The 14,436-nt window shown below is 31.1% G+C and overlaps 1 protein-coding gene across 1 annotated transcript; it reads right to left on the bottom strand.

Annotated features, from left to right (window-relative positions):
• Positions 1-2,028: 2,028 nt before the first annotated feature.
• Positions 2,029-3,667, bottom strand: LOC126884400 (uncharacterized). The gene has a single exon (XM_050650321.1). The coding sequence runs from the start codon at positions 3,178-3,180 to the stop codon at positions 2,434-2,436; it is 747 nt and encodes a 248-aa protein (XP_050506278.1). The 5' UTR covers positions 3,181-3,667; the 3' UTR covers positions 2,029-2,433.
• Positions 3,668-14,436: the final 10,769 nt, after the last annotated feature.

The following is a 14,436-nucleotide window of genomic DNA, read 5'->3' as shown; positions in this document are numbered from 1 at the left end:
AAGAGACCTTTTTTTGTCCAAAATGGTTTAAAACATCTAAAAAAAATTGTCCTGGCCAAAAATATTGATTTTTGCAATTTGATTAAAAAAAATTGTTAAAAAAATTTGGACCACTTTTCATGTGGGCGACTTCTTGAACCTTATTCTGGGATGTCACACGAATGTGATTATGCAAAAAATCTCATGGGGATATTTTATCCAACGAACCCGCCGTTTTCGCCTTGTCTATAGTGCACCAGGAAAAATCGTTTTTTCCGATTATAGCGCCATCTATCCACAATTCGAAAAAATGTCTCGAATAAAAGTTACTTTTTTGCGTAAGCAATCCGAATCTGCAATAAAAAATGTGGATTCCTATTTAAGATTTTTAAGTTACCCCCCACGTGTCGTGTTTGGTGTCATTCCATAGATTTTTGAAAAATATTGAAAACACATTTTTCGGTTTTTTGATCTGATGTACATTTCGCGAGATATTCGACCGTCCCAATACTTTTAGGACACCTTATATAATTGTTTTTATTGCAATGAAATTAGTACTCTTTGTATTGATTTTCGCTAAAATGTTTATAACAATCCTTACTGATTATGCATGATTGTTTATTATATGGATAGTTTTCTAATTTTGAAATGAGTTATCGTCGAAAAGCATTGCAATCTTTTTTACAAATACCCATACCACATTTTAGATCTTATTCTTCCAAATATGTGTGAAAAAATAGATTTTAGGTCACTTGCGTTTAAGATAAGAGTAGATTGGACCACACTCGATATATTATAAAACTAGGTAAGATAATTCAGATAATCAATTTTTTCACCCAAGATAATAAAAATTCGGATTTAGCTGGGTCAATCTTTCAACTATCTTTGTAGAGTTTGGAGATATAGAGTAAATATATATATATATATATATATATATATATATATATATATATATATATATAACAGGTATATAATATTTGCTGAACAGTTAGGAAACAAAGCTGAAATATTATAGTTTCCCTGATGATGAAAATAAACATTTTCGAAAGCTTGGAACTATTATAAAGAGTTTTCTTTGAGATTGCTGCTACCCCAATATTTCAGCCTTGTTTATTATATATATATATATATATATATATATATATATATATATATATATATATATATATATATATATATATATTGAAATAAAAGTCTATTTGTTATTTCTCAATATTTCGTCACACTTTTGTGACTTCTTCAGGAGAAAACTGTAAATTTATTAAGATTAGAAATTAACAAAAGCTAAATATTTAATTACTTACAACTATAAGAGTATTAATTTAGATTTTTTTTAACATATCGTAAGGGACATTGACTTAATTTTGATTTTGACATTTATTATTTCGGAGTTATGGTAACTGCAATAAATTTTATATTCATAGAATATTGTCTGATATTTAAAATTCTTTTTTTAATAATAAATAGGTCAAAGTAAATCAAAGAAAATATTAACGGAATTTTAAGGTGGAAAGGTATGATTAATAGTAGAAAAATTTTAGAAAGAGACTAGAGTATATTAAATTGATCTATAAAATGTAAGTGATGGTACATAGTGAGTTAGTATAAGGCTGATATTTTTCGAAATTAAATAAAAATTAAGATGGATTAATTATTAGGTGAATAATTGAGTAATTTGTTTGAATTTTTACACTTTTTGAAAATATTTTAAAGGTTATTTATTATTTAGAATGTTACAGTAGATATTACTCAAATGGTTAGTATCAGTCTTATAATTAATAGATTCTGGAGTTTTGATAATATGTACCATCTCAAGGAAGAGTCGTTTTTTATAATTGTCAACTTGTTCCAAGATTTTTACATTGTTAAAGTCAAATTTATGTCCCGTCTTTAAATGGTGTTCTACCAAGGCACAACAGTTTTTTCTGATATTACAGTCACTTTTATGTTGAGTGACACGTTGCTTAAGCCACTGTTTACTTTGACCTATATAACAACCTTGACATTCAATGCAATTTATTTTGTAAATTATATATATATATATATATATATATATATATATATATATATATATATATATATATATATATATATATATAGTCTTTTGAGTCCCTTTTACTTTTCAGTGTCGGGACTGGCACATCCTTTCACGTGTGTACAAATGTTGACCATTGTTTCTTATTGTATGCTAATCGGCTTGCTTCTGCTATTGTTTTCCCCTTCCTTTGGATGATTTTAGCGACTACTGTATCCCAATCTTCTCTAGGTCTTCCTCTACTTCTTTTCTTTTGTATCCTGGCTTCCCATATTTTCTTCACCGGTATGTTGTCTTTCATTCTTTTCATGTGTCCCCACCAACTTAGTTGTTTTTCTTCAACATACTCAAGTACAGATTTCGTCTTAAGATCTGTGCGTATATCTGTGCTTCTTATTCTGTCTCTCATTGTCACTCCTCTAACTCTTCGTAAATACTTCATTTCTAGGGCTTGTATCTTGCTTTTTGTAAATTATGTTGCTCATTAATCCCTTTGGAGTATTAGCTTTAGTTTTCGAGAACAACTTTGAATTTAGAAGTGGATTGTACTTGACTAATTTGATGTTTGGAAATGGTTTAAAAAGTGGGACAATTTGGTCTGTTAAATTTTTTACGTAAGGTATTTTTTTGTAAATAACTGGTTGAGGATTATTTATCAAAGCTCTATCACAGGAGTTAGTGTTGTAAATGAGTTTTTTTAAAATGTGTTTTGGGTAGCCATTGTTTAAAAACATCTCAAAAAGTTTATTCAGATTGACATCTAAGAATCTTCGATCACAAATTGTCGTCACTCGATTTTTCATGGATATAATTGTGTTAAATTTTTGATTTCTAGGATGATTTGAATAATAATTTATAAATCTGCCTGATGCAGTATCTTTTTGATACCAATCTAATATAATTTTGTTATCATTTGTTCTTATAACTTTGGTATCTAAAAAAGGTATACTATTTTCATTTTCATTTTCGACAGTGAATTGAATATTTTGATTAAGTGAATTAAATATTGCTTGTACTGTCTGGATGTGGTTAAAAGGTACACTGCATATTATATCATCAACAAATTTATAAATAAATGGTAGTGAAAACGGCAATTTTGAGATTCCAATGTCTATTAAATGGTCTAGAATAATTGTGGCTAGGATTGGGCTTATAGGACTGCCCATTGGAGTTCCAAATATTTGTTTATAGAATTTGTCATAAAAACAAAAATATGTATTATCAAATAGAAATGTTATCAATGAGAGGAAGTCTTTTCTGGATAAAGATGTAAATTGTTCTATTTTAGACCATTTTTCTTGTACGATTTCAATGATCAACTTAACAGGGATGTTAGTAAACAATGACACTACATCTAATGAGATCAGAACATAATTATCTGGTAGCTGAAGTCCATTTATAGAATTTACAAAAGAAAATGTATCTTTTGTATTAAAACTTGGCTCATGTTCAAATGTTTGTTTAAGTATGTCTCCCAAGAATTTGGACAGGTTGTAAGTTGTGGAGTTTAAAGTACTGACAATTGGACGTAATGGTATATTTGCTTTATGTATCTTTGGTAGGCCATACAGTTTAGGTATATCAGAATTGTAAATTGTTAGTTCTTTGGCTTGTTGTTCTGTAAGTTTGTTTTGATTTTTTAAAGTTTTTATTAATTTATTATGTGCAGTCTGGATAGAGGTGGTTGGATTATTGTTGATTTGAATGTACGTTGTATGATCTTGAAGAAGAGTATCTGTTTTTTGAATATAGTCTAATTTGTCCATTGCGACAGTACATGCAGTGTACCTTTTAACCACATCCAGACAGTACAAGCAATATTTAATTCACTTAATCAAAATATTCAATTCACTGTCGAAAATGAAAATGAAAATAGTATACCTTTTTTAGATACCAAAGTTATAAAAACAAATGATAACAAAATTATATTAGATTGGTATCAAAAAGATACTGCATCAGGCAGATTTATAAATTATTATTCAAATCATCCTAGAAATCAAAAATTTAACACAATTATATCCATGAAAAATCGAGTGACGACAATTTGTGATCGAAGATTCTTAGATGTCAATCTGAATAAACTTTTTGAGATGTTTTTAAACAATGGCTACCCAAAACACATTTTAAAAAAACTCATTTACAACACTAACTCCTGTGATAGAGCTTTGATAAATAATCCTCAACCAGTTATTTACAAAAAAATACCTTACGTAAAAAATTTAACAGACCAAATTGTCCCACTTTTTAAACCATTTCCAAACATCAAATTAGTCAAGTACAATCCACTTCTAAATTCAAAGTTGTTCTCGAAAACTAAAGCTAATACTCCAAAGGGATTAATGAGCAACATAATTTACAAAATAAATTGCATTGAATGTCAAGGTTGTTATATAGGTCAAAGTAAACAGTGGCTTAAGCAACGTGTCACTCAACATAAAAGTGACTGTAATATCAGAAAAAACTGTTGTGCCTTGGTAGAACACCATTTAAAGACGGGACATAAATTTGACTTTAACAATGTAAAAATCTTGGAACAAGTTGACAATTATAAAAAACGACTCTTCCTTGAGATGGTACATATTATCAAAACTCCAGAATCTAATTAATTATAAGACTGATACTAACCATTTGAGTAATATCTACTGTAACATTCTAAATAATAAATAACCTTTAAAATATTTTCAAAAAGTGTAAAAATTCAAACAAATTACTCAATTATTCACCTAATAATTAATCCATCTTAATTTTTATTTAATTTCGAAAAATATCAGCCTTATACTAACTCACTATGTACCATCACTTACATTTTATAGATCAATTTAATATACTCTAGTCTCTTTCTAAAATTTTTCTACTATTAATCATACCTTTCCACCTTAAAATTCCGTTAATATTTTCTTTGATTTACTTTGACCTATTTATTATTAAAAAAAGAATTTTAAATATCAGACAATATTCTATGAATATAAAATTTATTGCAGTTACCATAACTCCGAAATAATAAATGTCAAAATCAAAATTAAGTCAATGTCCCTTACGATATGTTAAAAAAATCTAAATTAATACTCTTATAGTTGTAAGTAATTAAATATTTAGCTTTTGTTAATTTCTAATCTTAATAAATTTACAGTTTTCTCCTGAAGAAGTCACAAAAGTGTGACGAAATATTGAGAAATAACAAATAGACTTTTATTTCACATGACCGAATTGCTGAAACTTCAAACCACTATAACACAGTACGGTGGTCGAAAATATTTGTACAAATATATATATATATATATATATATATATATATATATATATATATATATATATATATATATATATGAAATAATCGAAAAGATTTCTCTGTTGTACAGAAGAAATCTTTTCCGTAGCGGCCGTGACCATGTGAATTCAAAGTCTTGATAAAAGACTATGAAACGACAAAAGATACCTCTTTGTATCACAGATTTGTCTACAAAGCCACGTTATTCGCTACGCATTCCTCAATAACGGAGAAACCGTGATAATAGGAAAGAACGGCGATTGCATTTTATTACACTTCGACCACCACCGGTATTCTACACGACGTGTTTCGCAGGTTATGTCAACCGCTCGTCAGGAACACCTAGGTGAGTGGTCGAAGAGGAATAAAATGCATGGGGCCTTTCTGGTAATAATAAAATACCAGACTTCAGTACACTAGGTACGACATCTATATGAAATAATCGAAAAGATTTCTCTGGTGTACAGAAGAAATCTTTTCCGTAGCGGCCGTGACCATGTGAATTCAAAGTCATAATAAAAGACTATGAAACGACAAAAGATACCTCTTTGTATCACAGATTTGTCTACAAAGCCACGTTATTCGCTACGCATTCCTCAATAACGGAGAAACCGTGATAATAGGAAAGAACGGCGATTGCATTTGATTACACTTCGACCACCACCGGTATTCTACACGACGTGTTTCGCAGGTTATGTCAGCCGCTCGTCAGGAACACCTGAGTGGTCGAAGAGGAATAAAATGCATGGGGCCTTCCTGGTAATAATAAAATACCAGACTTCAGTACACTAGGTACGACATCTATATGAAATAATCGAAAAGATTTCTCTGGTGTACAGAAGAATTCTTTTCCGTAGCGGCCGTGACCATGTGAATTCAAAGTATTGATAAAAGACTATGAATCGACAAAAGATACCTCTTTGTATCACAGATTTGTCTACAAAGCCACGTTATTCGCTACGCATTCCTCAATAACGGAGAAACCGTGATAATAGGAAAGAACGGCGATTGCATTTTATTACACTTCGACCACCACCGGTATTCTATACGACGTGTTTCGCAGGTTATGTCAACCGCTCGTCAGGAACACCTAGGTGAGTGGTCGAAGAGGAATAAAATGCATGGGGCCTTCCTGGTAATAATAAAATACTTATTACCAGGACTAAAAGACTTTGAATTCACATGGTCACGGCCGCTACGGAAAAGATTTCTTCTGTACACCAGAGAAATCTTTTCGATTATTTCATATAGATGTCGTACCTAGTGTACTGAAGTCAGTATTTTATTATTACCAGGAAGGCCCCATGCATTTTATTCCTCTTCGACCACTCACCTAGGTGTTCCTGACGAGCGGTTGACATAACCTGCGAAACACGTCGTGTAGAATACCGGTGGTGGTCGAAGTGTAATAAAATGCAATCGCCGTTCTTTCCTATTATCACGGTTTCTCCGTTATTGAGGAATGCGTAGCGAATAACGTGGCTTTGTAGACAAATCTGTGATACAAAGAGGTATCTTTTGTCGTTTCATAGTCTTTTATCAAGACTTTGAATTCACATGGTCACGGCCGCTACGGAAAAGATTTCTTCTGTACACCAGAGAAATCTTTTCGATTAGTTCATATAGATGTCGTACCTAGTGTACTGAAGTCTGGTATTTTATTATTACCAATTATTACCAGGAAGGCCCCATGCATTTTATTCCTCTTCGACCACTCACCTAGGTGTTCCTGACGAGCGGTTGACATAACCTGCGAAACACGTCGTGTAGAATACCGGTGGTGGTCGAAGTGTAATAAAATGCAATCGCCGTTCTTTCATATATATATATATATATATATATATATATATATATATATATATATATATATATATATATATATATTTTATATCACTTAAAACTTTTTTGACTTTTTAAAAAATATTTTATTTTGAAAATACAAGAATTAAAGTTACATGTACTAAATCTAAATTATTACGAACAAATATTAAACACCGGCAAATGGTTTTATATGATTTACAAAATGCTGAGGTTGTGAGAAAGCCTGGACGTAGTAGTTCTCGCTGACATTGGCATTGAAACTGGATGCGTCGATTCAGATGGCTGACACCTGATATATCCTGATGGGAAATAAGTAGGTACTTCATTATTAAGGTTAGTTGGTAAAAACGGATATAACAGCTCCCCTTGTTAGAAGGAAGTTGACGCGTGGCAGCAACTTCCAGAGTGTCTGTTTATTGGTATTCAGTGCGATTTGCTCTTCTTCGTCTATGGAGTCGCTTAGGTGGATACTGGGTCTTTGTCTTGGAAAGATTTTGTCTGAGAAGTGATTGCAACAACTGAATGGTATTTGAACTGGATGACTTTAGTACGTAACATTGTCGTAAGCGTCAATCAATTTCTGGGAGTGTACTCTTGTACTACCAATAAGGGCATCGCAAGTGGGTTGTAGTTTGAGCACGTGGTTAGTTTTGATGATTTCTGACTTGACTTCTCTGAATTAGCATTTGATTTTATTGGGCAGTGGGTCAGAAACTGTTACGAGCCAAAAATTCAAGCTGATCTTCTGAATGGTGTAGTCTTTGGCAAATATTACGGAAGTCTGGCATGTCCTAGAAAGGCGTTCTTGTCGCTTCAGAAGTTGGGCTTCGCATATGGCGTCGCTGTCGATTGGATAACAGATCTTGGTTCTGGCTCGAAGTGTTTTGCATGACTCAAGGCTATCTATTTATTGTAAGGTATAACAAAGAATCATCGTTTCGCGCAATATATTTATGAGTTGTTGTTAATATCGAATTTAAACCTGTTCGATTATCCAGTATTGTTATTGGATAGAGATAATATAAAGTATATTGTTCTACATCAGTTAAACAGTTAAAGGAATATTTAAGAAGAACACAATTCTTGTGTCTAATTGATAGGCATGTAATTCGATAATATCGAGATATTGAGGGAGGTTTGAAGTATAGATAGATAGGGAAGATTATTTTTCTGTAATGATTGTGATATATGCCTAATATAAGCGATTCAATTAAATCAAACGGGGTAATGATTGAACTATGTAATATTTTTAATCGAGCAAAAGTTATAGCATTTACTATACCATTTAACGAATCTTTGATAAATGAATATCTTTCCATTAGCAATTCACAAAAGTTCAGCATATCGATTTGAGATTTATAGAATTTTAATTGGTCAGAGATATTCATTATTGATTTTCTAATTTCTTTAATATTATTGTTGAAGGTTTCCTCATCTATTTGTAATTTTCGGATTGTCGCGTTGAAACTCTTAATGAAAGAAGTGGTAACCGATATTTGAATTTTTAATAAGTTTTCGATTTGATACTCATCGCGGGGTATCTTATTAAATTTATACATTCATTGAAATATTCGTCATCTGACGAATCTAAGTTTCCGGTTATTGTTATTGATTTCCATATTGAACCTATTCCGTTAATAAGTACATGTTTTTCTCGGAAAGCGTATTGTTTTGTATCAGCGATTATTTCTGTATATTTGACTATAACGGAACTAGAGATTTGTTTGAGGAGACGTATGTGAGTTTGGACTTCAGATTTGAATGATAGTATTCAAGCTACATTTTATTCAGTGGTATCTATTAATTGGCTAAGATTCTGTCGTTTTGTCGATAAAATCTCTGAATGGTTACATGTCTTTGTATACCAGGAGGGTCCATTTGTCGTTTGAAATTTTGATTTAAAAGATTTAGTGAAAACATACAGGAAGCAGTGTTAAACATTAGTAAAGTTACCTTAGTCAAATTAATTAGTTAATAGTTAAAAATGGAAAACAAAAATAAAGGAATGGTGTGATGGGGGAAATGCTAAAATTGGTAGAAGCAATTAGAAAAATAAGAATTAAAAGTTAACCAATAATAGTGACTGTAGTAGATAAGAATTCAGAGAATTGAGGACAATGATTAAATAATGTGTAAAACAAAAGAAAATACAATGAAGATAAACTCAAAGAGGTCGAAGAAAGATTCCAAACAAAAGGGCATTAAATCCTTTTACCAGGAAACAAGAACAATGGAAAGAGGATATAAGAAAAATATCCCATATACGAAAAATGATGAAGGTGGGTACATTAATAAATAAATCAGGGAGTTAATGAGAAATTGGCAAACTTACTTTTTGCAACTGCTAAACAAAAATGAAGAAGGAAGGAGAATAATCCATGAAAGCGAATATGACCTTATATTAATAGAAACTTGTACAATGGAAGAAATAAAAAATATAATAAAAAGACGAAAAAAAATAAAAATCTAGGAATAACAGAAATATCGGCGGAAATGATAATAGCCGAAGAAAAAAGGCTACCCAAAGAGATACATAACTTGATAAAAGCACATGGGAAACAGAAAAACGTCAACAGAGTGTGCGATAGCAGGGGTATGTCCTATACACAAAATTTGACGAAATGAAAGGTGAAAACTATTATAGTAGAGACAACTATAATAGAGATATCGCGCTGTTATAAGTAGTTAGTTTAGACAATCTGGACACAAATCATAAGAAAAAGCTAAATCAATATAAGGAAAACATATTGGTCGAATATCATGCAGAATTTAGAAATAATAGGTCGACGACAGACCAAAAGTTTGCGCTAAAAGGAATCCGCACTACGTGCTACGAATATAAACATCAGTATTATGTCCTGTTCGTTGACTTTTCAAGTACGACTAAGATAAGGTAAAGTGGCAACAGATATACGATCTAATGAAAGAGATAAGCCTACTAATTAAAATCGTCATGATGAAAACAAAATGCCTATGGATAACACAATAACGAAATAGTAAACAAGGGCAAGGGCATAAACCAAGCAATTTTGAAAGAAACGAAGGATGACAGTAAGGGTACAAATTATCAATGACTCTTTTTTTTTTAATCTAATACTAGAAGGAATAATCAGAAAAAGTAAAATAAAGATGCAGGAAATATTTTCAACACGGCCATCAAAGTATGGCAATGTATAGATTTAACACTATTAATGACAAGTAAGAAAGAACTAAAAGGATTAATGAACAATAATATAATAATAGAAAAGAAAAGGGGTAAAAGATTTAGTCTCCTAATAAATAAGGAAATAAGTAATAAATAAGGAAAAGACAAAATGCATGATAATGGGAGAAAGACATAAAGAAAAAGAAGATAATTTCGCCTTAGATAGAATGAAAAAATTTCTGTTCGAATGAGTTTCCGAGTTTACTCAGGTGAGTCTGAAATTATGTGAAAATGGACACGGGGAAGGAAAGATAAAGACAAAAATAGTAAAAGGAAACAAAAAGTATAGTGTTGTGATCATTAGTGAAATTCGAATATGTCTCGAGAAAAACAAAAATTATAATCTACAAAACAGTTATCAGGCATACAGCTACATACGCATGTGAAACATGGGTACAAAAATCAGAAATATATTTTTTAGAGAGATGGGAGAGAAAATACAGGAGCAATATAGAGAGGTGTGAAAATAAATAATAATAGAGTAGAAAGAATAATAAGAGACTTTTTTATTTTATAATGGCTTTGGCTTAGTCAACTAGCCAGACTATTTGTTTTTTTTTTTTTTTGTATGGACTAAGAGACTTAAATAACGAGTCAAAAATATTTATTTAAATTAGAGCATATGGAATATGATATTTAGAACAAATTGAAAGAATGGGAAAGGAAAGAATGTTGAAAATGGTACTCTCACGAAAATCAATACATCAAGAAGGAAAGATAGACCAGGAAGGATAATAAATGTTACAGTATATGAAGACTTACGAAAAAGTAATAAGTATCGAGAATTGGAAAGAAAAAGCTTTAGACAGAAAACAATGGAAACAAGTATGTAGTTAAGAAAAAATGTATGGAAAGACTATAATAAAATTTGTACATTGTAAATATTTAATATTAAGTATTTAATAAAAATAAATGTAATATTGTCTATAGTCTATATTATAGTAGTACAGTGTAATATTATTATGTACTTAATAACTTAATACTAATTGTGGGGAAAATTAAATTTCTCAGCTCTATGCATTCAAGGGTTCTTGAGCTTAATAAATAAAATAAATTCTTCATAAAAGTAGGTTCCAATGGTGTTGTTGATTAGGGTTAACATATACTGGGAGTGGATGACTGAAATGAGTCTAAGGAATTTGAAAGAGAATTCATGATAGATGAATTTTCAAAATTTACTTTGATTGTTCTATTGGATTTGGTATTTAATAAAGTAACAAACTTTACGTGGGTTTCTTGGGTTTCGAAAGGGACAATAATTTTAATTTGGGATTTCCTTTAGGATTACCTAAGTTCCTAAAGTATTTTGATATAAGCAAATTTACATTATAAAATGTTTCGGGTGGTCTAACAGAAGTATACCCAAACATGAGTTCGTACGGTATAAATCCGTGAGTTTTAGCATTATAAAATATTTCGGGTGGTCTAATGGAATTATATCCAAAAATGAGTTCGTAGAGCATAAATCCGTGAGTTTTCGCATTATAAAATATTTCGGGTGGTCTAATAGAAGTATATCCAAAAATAAGTTTGTACGGTGTAAATTGGTTAGTTTTGTTTTTTGTGTTATTAGGACAAATAATTGCATAAGTCAGGATATTGAAAGGATGTTCATCGAAATTTTCAGATTGATTAGCTCTTTTGTTTTTATATTTTAAGCAAAGATTTTTTACTAGTTCTCGTTCTTCCTTGTTAATATGTTGTATTGGAAGTCGAGACTTGATGTTGTCGTTTCGGTATATTTTATCAGAACAATAATTTATTAAGTTATCGTGTGGCTGGAAATTTAGAATCGGGTAGTTTGAATAGGGTTCAATTATTGCGGTATCAGAAAAATCGGTAATTTTGGGGATTGTGTTTGAGTTTACTATAATAGATGTCAGAAATTTTTCTTTTTCATTCACGTGTACTAATGCGTTGGGAGTATGGACTTTATCATTATCATTTTTGTGCAAAATTGCATCTGTATTCGACAGATGACATGTTAGATTAAATATTTGCTCGGATCTGGGATATATTTTAATTTGATTAGGAGATTCATTGTTAAGCGAATTAGTTTCTACTTTGTAGAGAGGTAATGTTTGAAAATTTGTGATTAGTTGTTTGTTCTTGAAATCTATTGCACATTCGTAATGTTCAAAAAAATCGAGGCCTAAGATTCCATCAAAATCTGTATCTAGATTATAGATAAATACTTTATGGGGGTTCCCCATTTGGAAAGGGAATAAAGTAGATTCGTTGATATGAATTGTTTGGTCTGTATTAAACTGTATGGTCATATTTTCAGGAAAACGTGGTTTGAAATTTTTCGCGGTATTTTCATTAAAGATAGAGATACAAACACCGGTATCGATAAGTAGTTTAAACTTGTTTGATGCGTCTGTTATATAATAAGGATTTTTAGAGTTTACAGCAAGAGGAGGGCTTAGAAAAATTTCTGTTCTGGAAAATTTAGAGACGGGTTCATGTCGTCCAAATTTAGAGTTTGGATCTGATTTTTTATTTGAGACAAAGGTTCGTTTATTGAAATGGCATTGTCTGGTGGGTGCTTCTGATTTGAAACTGTGAGAAAATCCTGATAGTCTTGGCTATCAATTAAGTCCGTTGATTGACCGAATGAATGGTGATAATTAGGAGGTGGATAATTATTATCGGAGAAATCTTCGTAATGATAGTTTTCAATTGGAACTGGGGTATAATCATGAACATAGTCATGTTCGTAGTTAACGAAATGAGCTCTCTGTCTATCGTTCGAAAAATTTGGGTTCTTATGAATTACAGAAGGGCGTATTTGTGAGTTATTTTGATTGAATTGAGGTCTTTGTTGGTCGTTAGATCTAGCGTTTTGATAGTTATTATTCGGGCTGAAGTTTTGCCTCTGAAAGCCATTATTTTGGGCATTATTGAAGTTTTCATAGCTACTGAAATTTCGAGTATCGTTAAAATTCTGGGAATTATTTTGGGAATTTTGTCTAGAGCGACATTCGTTATTTGAGTGGCCAATGCGTCCACAAAAGGTGCATCTTGGTGGTTGAAAGTTTGGTCTTCTAATGGGTTGATTATTTTGATTGGGTCTGGGAGGATTGGGGCGATTGTTTTTCTGTATTTCGAAATAGGATAATTGTAGCTCTCGTCTGATGCGGACCTGAGCTTGAAGAAGGTCTTTCGGATTACTAGCACGAACAATATGTGCAATTTTTGGATCTAGGCCGGTCAATAAGGTATTGAGCGCCATTGATTCGATTAGTACGATTTGGGCTTGTTTCTCTTCAGGAGTGAGGCCAGATTTCTGGATATTGGCATGCATTTTTGCATTAAGGACTTGGACACGATTGAGGAATGTAAGAGCCGATTCATTTGGAAGTTGTTTGACTCTCTGTAAATCTTGTATGAGAGAAGATAGGTCTCTAGTGTCTCCAAAGTGGGAATTAAGAAGTTGCTTAATTTCTAGATATGATAAGGGATTTCTAGAGCTTATGAGTTGCGCTGCTCTTCCGCGAAGTTTATTTTTTATGTGAATTACTAATAGTTGTTTTTGATCACGCGTAGACATATTGTAGGCATAGTCACAAGCATTTAGAAAAGTTTGTAAAAATATTTGATCGCCTTCAAATTCGGGTACGATCGAAAATATTTCGGATAGTTTATAAGGTTCTACTTCGGGTTCATTCTCGATATGAGATACGGGGACTGCGGGACGAGAAGTATTACTGTTGTCAGTCATGATGATCAAATAAATTTAAATAAAACAGGTAATCAATATATCAAAAATAAAAAATGGTCAAATAAAACAATTTAAATATGAAATAATCAAAATATCAAATAATAAAAATAAAAATGGTCAAATAAAACAATTTAAATATGGAATAGTCAATATATCAAATAGTAAAAATAAAAATGGTCAAATAAATCAATTTAAATATCAAATAATAATCAGAAATAATAAAAAATATCAGAAAATGTTTTTATAACAACTGTCCGATTAGCGAAATGTGCGTGTTTCAGACGTGTATATAAGAACAATAGTGAAAATAAAGGAATGACGATTAACAGAATAAACGTCAAATAGTTAAAAGATAATCAGAAAATATTTAGTGGTTGTATTTAATATTTAAAAAAAAATGTTCT

Source organism: Diabrotica virgifera, chromosome 5 (assembly GCF_917563875.1).
Source record: "Diabrotica virgifera virgifera chromosome 5, PGI_DIABVI_V3a".
Classification (NCBI taxonomy): domain Eukaryota; kingdom Metazoa; phylum Arthropoda; class Insecta; order Coleoptera; family Chrysomelidae; genus Diabrotica; species Diabrotica virgifera.
This window is presented reverse-complemented; position numbering and strand designations above follow the sequence as displayed.

Excerpts from the sequence above, each read along its gene's own strand:
- LOC126884400 (XM_050650321.1), bottom strand. The coding sequence starts at position 3,180 with ATGGGCAGTCCTATAAGCCCAATCCTAGCCACAATTATTCTAGACCAT.